Source organism: Erigeron canadensis, chromosome 9 (genome assembly GCF_010389155.1).
Source record: "Erigeron canadensis isolate Cc75 chromosome 9, C_canadensis_v1, whole genome shotgun sequence".
NCBI lineage: Eukaryota > Viridiplantae > Streptophyta > Magnoliopsida > Asterales > Asteraceae > Erigeron > Erigeron canadensis.
The window spans coordinates 33,816,769-33,834,624 of NC_057769.1; the positions used below are offsets into that span (position 1 = coordinate 33,816,769).

At 33.6% G+C, this 17,856-nt stretch overlaps 1 protein-coding gene across 1 annotated transcript; it reads right to left on the reverse strand.

Moving 5' to 3' along the window:
• Positions 1-3,525: 3,525 nt before the first annotated feature.
• LOC122583999 lies at positions 3,526-10,392 on the reverse strand. The gene is made up of 8 exons (XM_043756368.1): positions 10,130-10,392; positions 8,291-8,453; positions 7,472-7,524; positions 6,841-6,925; positions 5,689-6,401; positions 5,015-5,239; positions 4,847-4,903; positions 3,526-3,889 (listed from the first exon to the last, which is right to left on the reverse strand). The coding sequence occupies exons 1-8, from the start codon at positions 10,136-10,138 to the stop codon at positions 3,701-3,703; spliced, it is 1,494 nt and encodes a 497-aa protein (XP_043612303.1). The 5' UTR covers positions 10,139-10,392; the 3' UTR covers positions 3,526-3,700.
• Between the last annotated feature and the right edge of the window lie 7,464 nt (positions 10,393-17,856).

Consider the following 17,856-nt stretch of genomic DNA (forward strand, 5'->3'; position numbering starts at 1 on the left):
CGATTTGATAAACACACACATTGTAGCACTCCAGAATCCAAGAAGGTATCATATATATGATGTGTTAGAAAAAGTTAGAAAAGGACCAACTTTGTAGGGAGATAAAATTATGCGATTGGGTGGAAGGAGTCAAACTGTCAAATTTGATCAATTAAGTTTTACTACATACGATAGAAACATGTAATGCATAACTATCAAGTTTCGCTATCTAATCTAAATATGCTTAACATGTGTTTCTAATTATGAATCCAAGCACACATTTTGTCTGATGGTCGATATGAGATCGATTCCACTTGCAAAAACCCAAGCATCTCTTATACATGTCCATGGCCAACAATCCAACATGATGTTTCCCAATGAGCTCTCGTAGAGGACTCATCGTCCTCGACAAGGTTTGGCCCACCCCCGAACAACACGAGAGTGACTGAGGAGTCTCATACTACTTTTAAAGCATATCATCTACAATGACTACAATAAATATTATCCATTTTGTTCACACCTTTGTTTTGGAGATCATACATGGAGTAGTCCTTCATAAGTAACCCCCAATACTTGATTGCCTCATGTAATTAAAAAGAATGCTTATTTCAAAACTCAAAATATCTATATGCCCACAAGGCCACAACCTATATAAGATTGCCATGGGTGACAAATTATATAAATCAAGTGGAAAAACCTTTATCTTTGAAAACATATGTTAAGGGTTAGATTAATTTTATTCTTTGCGGGCTGGGCCGGAATTTTTTTTCCAAATAAACAGTCCTTTTACCGTAGGTAATTAAGGGTAAAACTATTTACATGTCATTTGCTCGATTGTCTAAAACAATATAATTGGGTGTTGCTTTTCACGGTAAAAATGATCAAATCACAAAAGTAGTTAATTGAATATGGGAAATAATGATCACATGTTGGTGGTGCAGAGGGAAGTTATGAGTCAGTTAACATTTTGGACGGGAATGGGATTCGCTGGCAGCTCGTGTATCTCGATATCAAATCAAATACATATACGACATATATCTACTCTAGACTTGACTTACTATGGCTTTTAATTCTTCCCCATGCTCCCTTCTGCTACGCACCACTCCATACATACATACATACCTATTCCCAAATGGACATCATATCATTTTTCGGTTAGTGGCTTATACATTTAAGTCTATTTTTATATGCCACGTGTACCATACATTCGTGTGTATATCAACTGTTCTAGTTGTCGTACCATACCGTTTGTGGTTTTTGACATTATATAGTTAGCTAGCTTGACCATATCAACTGTATCAAGTTTTATTAGTTGTAGTACATACATTAAAATAAAGGAAAATGATCAATTCAATCCTCCTAAAGAATTATTTAAAAATCATTCTAAAACTATTAGAAAGTGATATGAGTTATCCACTCATTCTCTTTTCTAATTTTGTCCCATGATTTTTTCACATGTCATCATCTCATAATTAGGAAAATCTTTAGGCTATTTAATTAGAAGGATTAATCATTTCCCTAAAATAAAACACGTCATTTTCATATGACAAACTGTAATCTATAATTATTTGAATGAACAGGTAATGTCTGATTTTCTTACGTCTAGAATAACAACTTACTTTTTCAAAAAACTTTCTTTTAGAAATATACATTAAAATAAAACATGTCCTTTTCATATGACAAAGTGTAATCTATAATTTGAATGAACAAGTTATGTTAGATTTTGTCTTTATTCTCTTTTAAGCCATGACATATGACATAGGTCCCTAATTTAACTATACGTGATAATCAATTACTCCAATTCTTATGGCGGATTTTTTTTAAGATGTACATGCAGGTTATTAAACATGTATACGTCACTGGAAAACGTCCTAAGTTATCGAAAAACATCCCACAACCATCGACTTCTATGTCAGGCAAGGCAAGACATAATTTCATCTTATGAAATTTTTAGATAAAAATCTCATTTTTAAGGATCTGAACGTTTCAAAGGACCTACATGTCTCAACGATGATGAAAATTTAGGACCCATAGTCCCATACCACAAAAATCTTCGTTTTATTTACATGACAATTAAGATTTTTTGCTTAGTTGTGGTTTTTTCTAGATATTTGGTACTTTTTTTATGCCATGTACATTATACTACTAAACAAATGTCCGCGTTGTAGCGGTAGCAACGACAGTTGGTGACGGCGGCGGCGACATTTTCATCTATACATACACAAACATAATAATTTAACAAACAACCAAAACACTCTCTCTCCCATCCTCTTAAGAATGTGATGCAGGGATTGATTCTGCTCACTGGAAATTGGTGCTTCCGTTATGTTGAACCTAAATCTTAACACATCCCATTTTTCATCTTTCAATCTAGGATATACCTTTTCATATTAGGTAACTTTTATCTATCTTCAATTGTTGTTTTATGCTATTTTTTGTGTGTGTAATTTTCGATATTATCTTGGATGATTTGATCTGTAAATCTTGAATCATTATGTTATGTGTCAGTAGCCGTCAAACGAATTTGGTAGATTACTTGTAAGTTGTAAGACAAAGCTTGTAGGTCGAACTCAATCTTATAAATCTAAACAACGAATACTAAAAAAACAAGGAAAAACAAGTTTCTTTCTGAAGATCATGTGTTTTCTACTTTTCTACAAGACAAAAGCAAAAATAGTCATGTTTCATTATTTACTAATCCATTAAAAAAAAAAAATGAATCATATTATTTCTACTTTGGAGTTTGGAGTCTTAAAGGTGATACTCCCCGGTTGACTCCAACACGTTCTAACGATTCTTACTCACAAACTATATTGTCTTCAATTACCTTAGCTGGAGAGATCGGGTGGTCAACGACGGGTACCCACTAGCTACGGACTGTACATTCAAAGCCCCTTATGTCTTTCAGTCAAATATTGGTTATGGGTTCGAAACCTTTTAAAAGTATATTGGGAAATCCTTGCCAATGAGGTGGGACATGAGGTTTTTCTCTAGTATTTAACTGGTTTCTCCCAGAACGGTAGTGGGACTTCCACCGCCAGTCATGCCCTCGGATTGACTGTGCTGGTGACGTGGTCGATCACTACCGGACGATGAAGAAGTATGTCGCTAAATCCAATCACCACTGCAATTCAAAAAAAAAAAAAAAAAAGAACAAAAGGCAAGTTTCATTTCTCTAGATTTTCTCCAATGATATAAACTTTATCAATATCAAAACACTGTAACATCAGATTTCTTTTTTCTTTTTAAACCATCATATATGCATACAATAACCAGTTTCTCTCTTTATTAACCTCTGTTCTTTTATCTCACCAAAACTTGAAAAGGAAATATAGCATGTCCAGTTTTGGTGAAGTAAAAAAGTGGCAACAAAGAAAAACTAATGGCTAAGTCGATAAGTGGCAAATAACCCAAATGAAACGTGCAAGATGCATATAGATAATAGATTAGCGTGGTGCCACGTTGTGCTACAGAAAATGCAAACAAAGATACAAGGTTAGTGAGTCTTTGTTGAGTGGTCAAAACTATCGAAATAAAATTCCAAGATTTCTAGTGAAAATTCATTATGTGCATTGCAATGCCAGCAGGGAGTAATCAGAATGATAGGCTACATATTTTTATCAATAAGCAACTACTCTAACAATGGACTCAAACGGAACTTGATCAAGGTCACTTTTTCTTCAATGGGAAGTACCATATTATTTTCTGTACACAACATTTATCAAACTACAGGAACCTTATTACCCTTGATCCTCGCAGGAGATGAGACGTGGTGTGCAAGTGGAAATTTAGATTTTGAAATCTTCGAGTTGCCCTCTCGTGGGTATGGATAAGCAGATGCAAGTTCCCTTACACGGCACAAGATTGATTTTGGCAAAGGTCGCCATGGCTGACTTCGTTTTTGCTCATCCTGCAATAGCATACATTCAATTCAGCTTCTGGTGAATTTTCTTAAGGGTTTGCATGTAACAAACTTTCAATAAAAATCAAGTACAACGAATAAATCAAATATCGAAAACACAATCTTGTGGATCCGAATCATCATCACCAATAGAATTTGCAAAAATGTTATTTAATCTCGTCATTATCCAAGGGATATTTAGGAATACTGCTCAATTTAACTACTATTAGATTGTCAAAAGAGATTTTAGGGACATGAACCTAGTATTTTCCAAATGAGACAACTGTTGTAGATAGTATTAGTAATTCAACGCCAACCATTTTCAATTTCTAGTATTTGTTATAAGAAAAAAAATCTGTCACCTTACATATAATGTAAGGCAAGCATCCAAAGTGTATGTTATTTTTTTGAAGCACGAAAGTGTGCGAAAACTGAAAACCAACCAATGTGAATATATTTTGAAGCACTGTGGGTGACTGCTGATGATACAATGACAGATACCTACTCTTATGGCCTTCAAAAAAAAAAAGAAGATAACAATTCTTATGATGACGTTTAATGTAAATATGTAATTATCCATCTATACTTCGAATCTTCAAAAGTGATCAAAGTTGAAAAGTAAGTCATTTGATTATTGAAAGTCAAAATGTAACTTTTAAGAAAGGGAGTACCCATTTCTGAGTTAGGGGATTTCATTATTAGTTTTTAAGCTAGTTGGGTAGGTTAAAAGTTAACCAAAAAAGGACCTCCTCCGTGAAATGAAATTAATTCTAAAAGATGGTTGGCCGCCAAGTGACCACCAACTGTTATTTACAGCCTTTTACATGAGTAAAACCCAACAGACTTCTTCGTAAAGTAAACTATGGCTATGATAATAAAGACTGTCACAAAACATGGTGGGGTGGGGGGAAAAGAATTACTAAAACCATGACATCTGCAGACGAAAAGAGAATAAAGACAACTAACCTCCATCCCACTCCCCTTTAGTGCACAACTTGCCTTTAAAAGATTTCGCCATTTGTCCTGTGAAAATATTTCAAAATTAAAAAACTAATAGAAAAGACTTTTATAAAAGGAACTCTTAGATTTACATGAAAATACAAATACCGTCACGTTATAACAGATGAAAAGTACCTTCAAATCTACAGGCGTTCGATGAACTGATGATGAAAAGAGTAATTTTTTTATATGAGTCCATTTCCCTACACCGAAATGAGCAACACCATCAATCAGCTTTTTCACTTCTGAAACACTCCATACTCGGTGAAGCTTTCTCTGATTCCCAGTCGCTATAGATCTTATCATTGTCTCAGAATCATCATCAGATTCGCTTGAATAATTCTCAATGCGGTTTTCAATCTGTGGAATAACATGTAATTTCATAGTCTTCAGGTTACAAAATAAAGACTTCCCATTTTCAGAAAAAAAATGATTCTTTGTCTTCATTATTCAATTGACAGTAATTCTGTAAGAGTTCACACTAAAGAAGCTGTTTTTGATCCATGTACTTAATGGGTGAGCCAAATTGGGTTATGTTTTATATCTAAGAGGTCAAATGCATCATATGGGTTGAAAGTCCCCCAAAGTGTATTCTTAATACAAAATTATGATGAAAAATTAACAATTTAAGTTTTGCATAATAAATGTTTCGTATTGGCCCAACCTGATCCAACCTTTCGCACCCAATTATGCAATCTCTATAGATTAGCTTACAAGTGAAAGAAGGTATGTGACTTGTGTTAATAGGAACAACTCAAAAAAGAAAGAATTCAATATTGTTAAAAAGATGCAGGCAGCATTATCCTTACTGTTGCAACAGGTGAAGGTGAAATTGCAGGCAGCAATTTCCTTACTACAACTGGTGAAGGTGAAGTTGCAGGCTGCATTTTCCTTGCTGCATCAGGGGGAGGCGAATTCTTTTTCTGTACTTCTGCAGGACTTTGAGAAATAAATGGTACTTGGATAGCTTTAGCAAAATAGATTTCTGACGATTCCATTTCTTCTTTCTCTTTAGGTTCCACCTCCTTTTTGGGACGCCCTACCCCCGATATTTTGACTTTTGGCGCCACAGAAACTTCCCTTCTCTTCTTACACTTCATAAGACTCAAAGTTGATGACTCATCAATGTATCGCTTGGTAGGCTTACGCGATCTTTTGAACGAGACTGCACCAACAGCAAGATCTTTAGCAGAGTTTGTGGATAAATCTTGACAAGATGGAGTAATTTCCACTCCGTTTTTTGTAAAACCAGGAGACATAGTATCTTCGTTATTTTCTTCCTCTATAAAGGATGTCGAATAATCGTCAAATTTGTTTTCGAAGTCACACATTGTCTTGCCAAGGAAATAATTCTGGCATCCAGAATTTACGATGCTTTCTGTCAATGAATTTTGTATCCCGAAACTGCCCTTCTCACTGCTGCTGAAAACAGGAAATGGGCTTTCTAAACCAGAATCACCAACATGCAACAATTCATTGGAAACATAGTCCATACAAGCACCATGCTCACCATATCCAACATCTGTAGAAAATATGTAAATTGTTGGTAATGAATAGTAATGTAATAGATATTGGCATACTGCAACTTTAGACCCAATTACTTATGCATGGGTCAATTCAGGTTATGTTCCAACTCTAATGGGTTAAACTAGTAAATGATAAGAAAAGGGGTGGAATGTATCGAAATTCACCAAAAATGAACTCATTCATTAATCCATATTTCTATTCAGATTTTTAAATTATTGTTGAAACAATACAACTTTTGCAATCATCTTTAACCCGGTAGTCACCTAATTTATTTTTACTGGAAAGAAGTGTTAAACGTCAATCGAACACAGATCCTATTAGAAAAGTATTCATTTTGACCTCAACCTGATTAGGCCTCCTGCAGAGTTCATCGCCCACCCATTTTGCCATCTCTAAATTATAGTGATAAAAAAAAGGAATGATCTGTAAAGCACCTAGAAGATAATCATCACAAGGAGAGACACCATTTTCTGTTAGAAGGCCACCCACTCCAACTTCATGCGGCAAAACATCATGTGCCTACAAATATGCTATTTCATAAAGATAAATACAAGATAAATACATAAATAACTAAGTGCGAATCTTATTCACTGAAGTACCAGTTAGATACGACAAAATACGCCGCGGGTCTAGTGGAATTTCTGATCTTATATTTAACAAGTCTTCCACAGCATGTTACATATTATGGTTAAACAAGTTACTTATGACACATAGCGTATACTTCCTTAGTACATTTCAATTTTTTATATTATACTCTCACTGAACTTGTTGTACAGACATTGGCGCAACTATTTCATGAACTATAAAAACTGCACCCTAGATTAGATCCTAAAGCTATTTAACTTACCCTTTAACTTTAATACGCCCATAATTTGACAGATCCCTCAATGCTACACAGCATCTCAAGTGTTAACGACCAATTAAAATGATCTCCAAAAAGTTAATAGCCATCAAAAAACTTATAAGTTACAAATGCGGAATGGAACTATTATACAGCCAAAAATATGTAACTTGAACCCAGAGTAACATTATACAATCAGCTTGAGGATGAAGAAGAAAACATACATTGAGCTTTGCTGTATGTACACCTTCTGCATTTGTATCTGAGCATGGGATACCTTTATGAGAGGTAAAAAGCAACTTCCATTAGTAGTCAGAAATAGAACTGCTCCACCATAACAAGTCACATTTTTGTACTTTGGATTGCAAACGTAGTATTAATAATATGCACACTTTTCCTACCGACTATCGAGAAAGATAAATGCATACACTTAATATACAATCATCACAAGTTGGGACGATACTACTGCTTCATCATAGACAATTCTACTTTTTAACTTTTAAACCTAGGACTATTAATATGTACATTTTTCGTATTGAGATAGATGAAATATATATTTTAGTAATTTGTTACCAGCTTGACATCAACAAAATTCCATTTGCGGTACTTCTTCTAGGCTCTAGTACATGCAACTGGTGATTATGACATAAAAAAACATGCAAAAACAGGTTTCAATTAGAGTAAAGATAGTCTTTCGAAGGGAGGGCTGAATAAAGCAGAGCACAAAGATATTGTGGAACAATGATGAGAAATGTCTATAAATCCCTTCAATAAATGAGAAATGATTGGCAATTAGTCTAATCTCTAAAACACCCTTCACTACCAAAACTAAACAAGAAGCTTGTGCACAAAAACCAACGGTAAAAAAATTATATTTATGAGAATAGGATAATCATGGTTATTTAGCTTCACTCTTTGCTGGAAACAATGTGTCAATCAAATTGGCAAATTGCACACCTATAATTAAAAATCGTTGCAACATTACTATGCTAAATAGAGTAAGTTAATTCTATTCCACAAAAACTAAAATCGGTCAGAGGTACCTAAACTGAAGGGACCATCTTCCGTTTTTACCGACTTCCTGAGATTGTCTTCAAAACACCATACACCACTTACTGAAACTTGATCAGACCGTGGTTCCACAAGTAAACAATCAACATCAATTGCTTCTTCCCCTAAAGAATGATATAAAGAATCTTCTTCAACCTATAGAAAACAAAATTGACACAAGAAACATGCAGGATAAGGAAAACAGCATACTAAGAAGAGAAAATGCTCATTGTTCATATTTTGATATCCTACGTAACCCAGAACTCTAGAGTCTGGATAGAGGGTATATGCACAACTCATCAGCACTTCTCACCATTTTGCATCAATAATTATCATACAAGATTAAGCCAAAAACCATTGTTCTTGCAAAGGTGCTTAAGCAACCATTGATCTACATGTTTGTCTATGTGTCATACACACACATTTGTTTGGGAAGAAGAGTTACCCAATCACTGCCTAACACAAACATAAATGAATAAATTCATGATGTTACTCTTTTTCTACTTAAGAAGTTTGTAGCTCTTCAATACAAACTCATAATAACTTCTTCCTTGTTATTGACGGTCTGAAATTAGAAATGTACAATTCATGTTCATTTGGAGTCCGTACACTCCAAATATTAAGAACTTGCAATAACATTTCCACACACAAAAAAAACTGGAACTTATGAAAATAACAAGGTAATATTTTGCACGTTCATAAATTCAATGAGCAGTAAAGATCTCTAGATGTGCCTCTCCACTCAATTCTTTTGGTTGATACTATCCGCTCATATTGTTTCCTTAGGGATAAGGTAGTTTTGTCATTGACATATTAATTAAAATTTCTAGATGTACCTCTCCACTCAATTATTTTGGTTGGTACTATGCGCTCATTTGTTGTTGACACAAAGAACCAACCAGGCTAACTTCTATTTTCTTGCTCTAATTGAATCTAAAGAGTGCTTATCATAATTGCATTTTGCAAAGTTTTAAGTTAGAAAAGTTAAGTAGCAGTTTCTACTGAGACGAATAAAGGAGACAACATAAGGAAGCAGTAGCACAGAATAGAGCAAAGAGTCAAAACACCGCAAACCAAAAGAAAAGGTTGTCTTTCGAAGCTACGTGCTTAATTAACATAAAAAACAAGCAAATAAATCCACGATATCTAACCTAATTTCAATATGAGTACAAGACTCGAGGTTAAAACATATAATGATCCAAACTCAAGCACATAAGGACTCTCAAGCTCTTTCGACCCATATGTAGATGCCAATATAAAACATCAGTGTAACTAAGGTTGTAACTAAGGTTTGACTATTTAATATTTATCAAGTCGTTCAAGCTCGTCTTAGTGTAAGTTCATCTTTACTAATCTCGTAATCTCTCAAACTTGAGCTCGAAATGAAGTTACTTAATCGAGCAAATTTTCTCACGAGCAATTTTACTAACTATTCTAAGCTCAAATGTTTTTCTACACTTAATAAAACCTGTAACAAAATTACAATCCACATCAAAAAATGCAGCTTAAACCAATATTATTATACTTACAGTAATTCCCATTAAAAAAAACATCTTTAAATACCCATACTAAGTGTGAAACATAACCTCATTACCCAAAAAACCTTAAATTTAAAGCATATACTAAATTATATATATCACAACACATATATTTCAAGATTCACATAAAACTAAATTACCCACATAGAAAATACACATTAAAAGGTCAAACAAAATGCAAAGCTCAAAACTTTTTCAAAAATTACAAATTCCCGTATTAAGAACATACAAAAAAAAGATTCCTTAAGTAAGTAATAAACAAAATGCAAGTAAATAAAGTAAAAAAAAAATTACCTGATTCATGGGTACAATCAGAAAATGAATTACAAAAGCTTCAATTGATTGAATTCCTTCATGAAATTGAAGAAAAATAAAAATATAAAAAATGAGTAGTAAAATATACTACTAGTAATAATTTGGTGAAGAGAATAAAGGGGGAGTGTGAGTGAGCAAGTAGAGAGTATTATTAATTGAGAAATGATTGATTAATGGACGGAACTGAAATGTGATTTACGAAACTGGAATGGAATGTGTGTTTGGAATCCGAGGTTGTGGCGACGCGTGTGAGGGAATCAAATGGACAACGACCACCGTTTGGTTGTGTTCTTGCTTTCCTAAATATTTTACTTTCTTCTTCACCAAATCATCTATCCACTTTTTTCGGTCCTACCTTCTATTATTTCTATTACTCGTACTTTCCAGCATTAAATTTAATATATCCACTTGTTAACACATGTAATCTACTAATTCTTTTTATTAATCTCACCTTCTGATTTTCTACGATCCTATTAATTATGAAGATTTTTAGACTAAACAATTATGAAGATTTATCATTACCTTAAATTTAAATGTTTTTAATATAGTTAAAAAATCATTCCCCTTACATGAGGTTTGAGGTTTTATGTTTAAGCCTTGAGAATGACACATGAATTAAGTCTCGTTATGTGGGCTTGGTTTGGATATATCCAAATTCAAGTCTGAAGGGGCAAGGTTTACTCCTATTAATAGTCGTGTCTTCGGGCGGATTAGTAGGGGTTCCCCATTGGGTATTTGAAATAGACATTTCTACTTCGAAGGAGCTCTCTAACGCATACCCGGTTAAGACAACGTATGCTTGATATCTTGTTGTCGAATCGCGATACGAAGCTCTTATCGAAATTTACCTTTCATAAAAAATAAAAAAAATTTCACAACATTAAATTTTTTGTATACAGATCACGAGGTCAACTGAAATATTTTCACTACAATAAACGTTACTTGGTGTTGCTTTAAAATACTTATTTAAAAAGATTTAAACTTCAGACATCAAAACAACATTTTGGCATTTTCTTTTCTATTGATAGATTAATAGAGCTATATCTAAAGTATATATGTAGGCATAAAATCAGTTAAATTATAACATAATACTAAGTTTTCTACTTTTTTTTTTCCGTCAACTTTGTTTTAAACCCATCTTTAAATATGCATTTAAAATTTATATATCAATTTTCTTTTCAATATGTTTTTTTAGATGGTAAAGACTCAGTATAAAAGTCGTGATGTCTTCATAATTCAATGAATCATGGTTGTTATGAGACCATCATTACCGTCATATCATGGTTTGATGATCTTGGTGTGGTGTAACTACACGATATTAAATTATACGGAGTGATATTTATACAACAAATTTTAGACATCTACAACAAATGTACAATACTTATTGCACAGTGTATAATTGTATCATGCAGATAATGTTGTCGATGGATAAAATTTGTTATACAAATATCACTTCCCTATGGAGTCAACATGGAGTCTGGGTTTCATTTTCATTTTCAGATATTTGAAGTTTATTAAATTATAACAAAAACTTATTTTGCCTTTCTAAGAAAGAAAGGATTGGATTTCCTCAAGTTGTCTAATATGAACTCTTGGTTCTTAGATTAAAATCAAAGGTTGAAATTCAAAGTTTATCTTTAAATCCTGACTCTTAATTTTCATTCAATGGTCAAGATATTTTTAACTTGATCTATCAAGTTAAAACAACTTTAAAAAAAAGAAAGAAAAAAGGAAGTCATAGCTACAAAAAGCACATATCCAAATTGACCATTAGGTTTTGAAGATGTGGATAACTACATACGAACACTTAACAAAAGGATGGTTAAATTGGTACTATTTTACTAGAAGAAGACACTTTAATAGATGATAACGAAAAAACTTTGCTTTAATGAATTGGATACATCGTACCGCAGTTAAACTTTTATTATCATATATACAAGTGACTTTCGATATCACATATTTACATTTACAATACTATACACAACCAAAACTCGCCAAAGATTAATACAAATTGTTTAATTTGAGAAATCCCTATTAACCTATAGAATCGATTCACATCAAGTTCGGGTTATGCATTTGGAGTTTGGACTAATGTGTTGACTTCTCAATCCAAAAGTATTTCATATATATGTTAAAAATTTTTACCTAACATGTGAACATAAATGATACATCAAGCCCATGTATCATGCATGCAATTACGAGTTTTATGGAATGTTAATGAGTCATTTTCTTTATAGTTAACCTCTAATAAGAAAAAACTACTTTGTGAAATGCATATTTCCACAGGAAAATTCACACCTTTGGTTGCACATTATTGCTGATCAATTCATGTGACTTTTGCACCCCTACACAGTTACATATTTATAACTCGTTCTAATCTTTTATTCGACTACTCTATGAGATCTCCAAAACATAATGACTCGTACACTTGTTTTAATAACCATTTAATTAAAGTGGCTGGTATCCCGACCACTTTTTTGGTAATTAAACCAGACTATTTGCAGCGATTATCGCTGCAAATAGTGGTGTTTTTGTCCATATTCAACTATTTGCAGCGATACTGACAGGGGCCCACTATTTTTTTGCCAGATTTACCATTATAGACAGGGGGATCGCACTATTTACAGCAACTATCGTTGCAAATAGTTGGTATGGTTTAGATACCAAAAAGCTTGGTTGAAATATGAATCTCTTTAATTAAACAATTAAACGTAATATGTAAAATAGTAAATCCATCCATCCGACCAATTAACGGTAAAAGCTTTAGTGCGGGCCCGGTCAAGGCAACTGCTCAATGACAAACACACCCCCATTGACCAACATCTTCCTCTTTTGTCAAAGTCCAACTCAAAAAGCTTTCAACTATATGTCAAATCCTTGACGGGTTCATCACCATTTCAGCACTCACCTTTATTCCTCATCTGGGTCTCGAAAATCTTGAAAGGAAAAAAAAATAAAAAATTTCACCCATTTTATTAGTAAAAGTATGATTTTTATTGCGTACTGCATGTAGGCTAAAGAGTAGTTATCATACGGGCTGGTTTATTCTTGACTCTAGTTTAGTTGGTTTTTCGCCGAAATGTGTTTGGTGTCAAGATGACGATGATTCTGATGACGATGTTATTCCGAATAGTAAAAAAAGCGACCAAGAGTTTCACCATTGGGTTTACAAATTTTCTTTCTCAAAGATTTAATATGCACCGAAATAAAAGCCTTCAATTGAAGATGTATGAGTACCAGAGATTCAGAGTAATATACACCTCTTTCGGAGTCCTTTTTTATAAATATATTTTTCTACATTTGTCTTTTATGCTATGTTTTACTAATATATATATATATTATGTTTTAGAGAAAAGGATATAGATGGATAAATGTCAATTACATTACATGTGAGTTAGTTTATAACTAAAGACTATAAATTGGCATTAGTAACTAATTTTTCTGAATGCATTGGCATGAGGACTTATGGGGTGTTTGGATATAACTGATTAGTTTGAGTTGAAGTGACACTAGTCCGTTTTGAGTGTTCGGTTAAACTGATTATAAATCTGATGTTATGATTATTTATGTTCAAAGTAGTCAGTTTTGGATAGTATGGTAAGGTTTTTTAAGAAAATCGAGTATCATGATAAGGAGGTTTTGGCTGTGTGTTTAGATAGCGTGATCTTGAATAAATAGGATATTCAATTATAATAGAATGAGAGTAAGTACCCGCGCGTTGAGGCGGTGAGATGGTAAGGTGATAGGTCATAAAGTGTGATAGTCAAATGTCTTAACCGTTCGGAGCCATCGGATTTAAAAATTCGTCGAAAGTATATTGAATGACATCTCTAATGAAAGAGCATGAAATTTTGAAGAACACCCATATAATTTTTATAATTTATCGATGTACGATTTGTGAGATAAAAGATTTTGAATGAATTGGATTAATAAATGATTTATGGAGTAGAGAGAGAAAAGATGATTGGTTGAGATTTAAGGAGAGAGAGAAAAATGGGTGATTGAGATTTAAGGGTATTATAGGTGTATTAGGTAGAATTGTTTAAATTAATGAATAAAGAAGAGGGGTAATTTAGGTAGTTCAAATCCTTAATTGAGAATTTAAAAAAGAGCAAAATGTTTTAAAAGATAGTATAGAAGTATAGATGGAGTCTAAGATACAGTGTAACAAGGATGCCTTTCGATTGTTTGAAGTTGTATTATCAGAGAATTATTAATTGTTTGAGTGTTTAAAAAACTTAAAATTATACTCCATATTATAAAGTAACTACTACATAAATGCGTAGCTAATAATGTGATTATTATTCTTCAAGTCACTATGATTTACTTAATTCAAAGCGGTTATGTACTGCAGTGGAACTTTGAGTATACTTCACAAGTATTTAAACAAAGTTGATGATTCCAAAAGCATATTATAAGCTCATTTCATGGACCCTAACAGAAACTGTAATCTGACCTCATGGACTAGTGTATCCATAAACTTGTAGAGGCATTGAGACTTCAAGGAGTAAGGGATTGCAAAGTTGGAACAGTTTAACAACGAGGAATTTTTGGAGGCCAGAAGAAAAGGTGAATGTCGGGCTGAAAATGGTCATGGAACCTTCACTTTTCTTGGATGAGCTCAGACCAGGCCATCAGGGCTTGATATTGCTTCTTCAAGTTTGCTTCTTAGAGCTCTTCGCCATGAAGCCCTTGAAGGAGTTAAAGTCAGCATGGTCGTTCACCAATCAAGGTAACCTGAAAATATACTAGAATTGGCATAGTGGGTGACTCAGTGGATTGGATTACGGGTCATAAAAAGCTCCAGTATATAAGAGTCAATCTTCAATACGGGTCGAAATAGGCTGATTTGATTTTAGTTGCCTTCACTCGTAAACATTGTTTTGTCCTATATCAGTAAAATATATAATGTGTTATTTATTTTGACCCAAAAAATAATGGGTTTTTTATTATCACAGTGTAATTAAAATACCAATTCTAAATCTTTTGTATAAAAATGATTTAGGATGTTGTAGGCAATAAAATCGACTTTGGATAACTTTTAATCCCTTTGACCCGTTTTCCATTTAGCAGAGTTTTTGTACAATTTTACTTGACCCATTTGATATTTTTTTTGGGTAAAAGGGATTACCCTGGTTCGATTTTCACTTATAACAAAAAACAGGCAACATAGCATAATGCTAGTTGGCTTACAAGACGTCCATGCACCATAGTGCAATACAATGAATCAGAAAAAAAACCATAGCCCTAACCAATGCTAGATAAAATAAAATGACTTGTACAATTGCCAAACTGCAGAAGCACATCCAAACGCTTTCTAACCTTAAAAATTAAAGAATTTTTTTTTTTTGGTTATTTTGTTCATTAGTTACTGAAATATCACAATTGCCAAACTGCAGAAGCACATCCAAACGCTTTCTATTATAGCCTGTTCTAATGTTTACAAGATTCTAGTTATCTAACACCCCTATCGTATAATCAGTTTCACAGCCGCACTTAGAAATCATGACGAATTTTTTCTTTTCAGCTACTCATTGTACTAGATGTTCGGTGACTTGATACTTCTTAAAAAACGTGGTACTACAGTCTACCATGGGCCTGTAAAGAAGGTTGAAGTGTACTTCTCTGATATGTTACACCCATTGTGATCAAAGTGGAAGTTCTTCACGCTGGTAAGTCCAAAGTTATATCATATATTGGTGAAGCTCAACGAGATTTTCCAACTTGTAGCTTATTCACAACTCCAGATTTATCTGGCCGAGTAACTCATGGAGGTTTAAGGCGGTACAAGTATTGCCTTGAAAGGTGATTTCTATGACTATTTCCATTGCCTTTCCTATATAATAAATGTGGTATTTTCTTCCTTTTTAACTATCGATGGGTTATTTGGGTTTTGTTTGGATCTCTAACGGGTCAAACAAATCAATCTAAAAGAGTCGACTAAAATGGATAAGAATCATATAGGACGAATGGGTCAAATTGGTCGAAAGTCACCTAAGTTACACATTATAAACTAAACGGCAAACCCATCATACACCTCTTGACCCACCCACATTGCGACCTCTTCTATAACTATGGAGCAAAGTTTCACTCTTGTCTCTTTAAGCCAAACTACCACACTTCTGTTGATGCACTGTATTCTATTAAATCACTTGCATTGATCCCTTGTGAATTGCTGAAATGTGACTTTGTCTTTAGGGCTTTGAGGCAGAAAACACGGTATGGTAGAGTACAAGTAGCAGATTGTATTATTCTTTTGCATGCTGGCAGAGGCGGTACCAGGAAAAAATTTCAAAGGGGGCAAACTTAGAAAACTTATGAAAAATAAATCTAAAAGGGGGCAAAATGTTAAAAACCTATAGAATTTTTTAAAAAATTTATGAAAAATTTAAAAATACATGACAAAATTTAAATTTGGAAGGGGGCATTGGACCCCCTTGCCCCCCCTTTAGTACCGCCCCTGCATGCTGGAACATCCTTAAGAACTATGGTTTAAGTGACCGATAATACTTATGGAGCTATTTGTTATAAGTACACCGTCATTGCTGTATGTAAGGGAAAACAAAAGAGAATTGCCAATTCATTTCCGTTTATTTGCATTATAAGATCAAATTCGTAAAATATGCAAATTGTTAAGGGGTACGAGTAATACGTAAGGCTACATGTTACATTCTCTGTTTTCTAGCATTGTTATGCATCTCATTGGATAAGTTACATCACAAGCAAGAGAGCTCAACTGCTCAAGTGGCATGAACAGTGTATAATATTTTCTATCTAAAGATACAATGGACCATGTAAATCCATAACCCTTCAGTTTATCTTAGTTTGCTTGTTCTATTTCTTCAACTACTCAAGATCCAGCTTTGGGTCCAGTTACATAGTTTTGGTCTGCCTCGTCTATTGTGTGACTGGCATAGCCTACACAGTTACCATCTCCCTCAAGTTTAGTCAAGCCCAATTGGTATGTAAACTTAACAAACATAGTTAGATGAGAAAATAGTTAGTTGATCCTTGTTACGATTACACATATTTTGAGTCTCAATCTTTACGATATTTTTCTCTTTTTCTTAAGTGGTCCGTGCTTCTCCGTGTTGTTTTGACTCTCACTGCCAATCAGAGCATGAGGTCTGCCGCTTCAGTGATAACACCGTTTGTCTTTCCTAAGTGGGCTTTGGAAGCTTTCATCATTGTGAATGCAAAAGAGTACACTCTATTCCTTGTATAATTAAGTACAGTTCTACTTAGACATGTTTCATAGTTTTGAAAGAAATCAGAATGATGAGATTAGATTCATTACAATTTATTTTCGATCAGGTTTTTTCAAGTGTACTGGTGTATGGCTGATGACTCGTTCTGCGTTGAAGCATTATGATTATGTTATTCATAACCCAAACAGATGTCTTTGTTTACTTGTCGCCACTGTATCAGGTACCCGTAGTATAGCTCATTTGCTTACTCACTAGGAAGGGATAGTATAAACGCTAAGCTTCGTTCTTCTTGTCTTTCCTTGCAAGTTAACTTAAATACGAAGCCCAGTGTCCATATCTTTTGTACATCCTTTATTTTTAGATTTTATGGATAGATTATTTTTTTATGGATAGATATTAAGAATTAGTTTTCAGATGAGTTTCATCAGAGTTGCTCAAGCCAAAGTATACTTTTACAATGATATTAACAATTAAATTGACCAATATAACATAATTTAA

Excerpts from the sequence above, each read along its gene's own strand:
- LOC122583999 (XM_043756368.1), bottom strand. Across the intron at positions 6,926-7,471 it reads TACATACAGCAAAGCTCAAT|GCACATGATGTTTTGCCGCA; the intron begins GTATGTTTTCTT and ends GCATATTTGTAG. Across the intron at positions 6,402-6,840 it reads TTGTGATGATTATCTTCTAG|ATGTTGGATATGGTGAGCAT; the intron begins GTGCTTTACAGA and ends TATTTTCTACAG.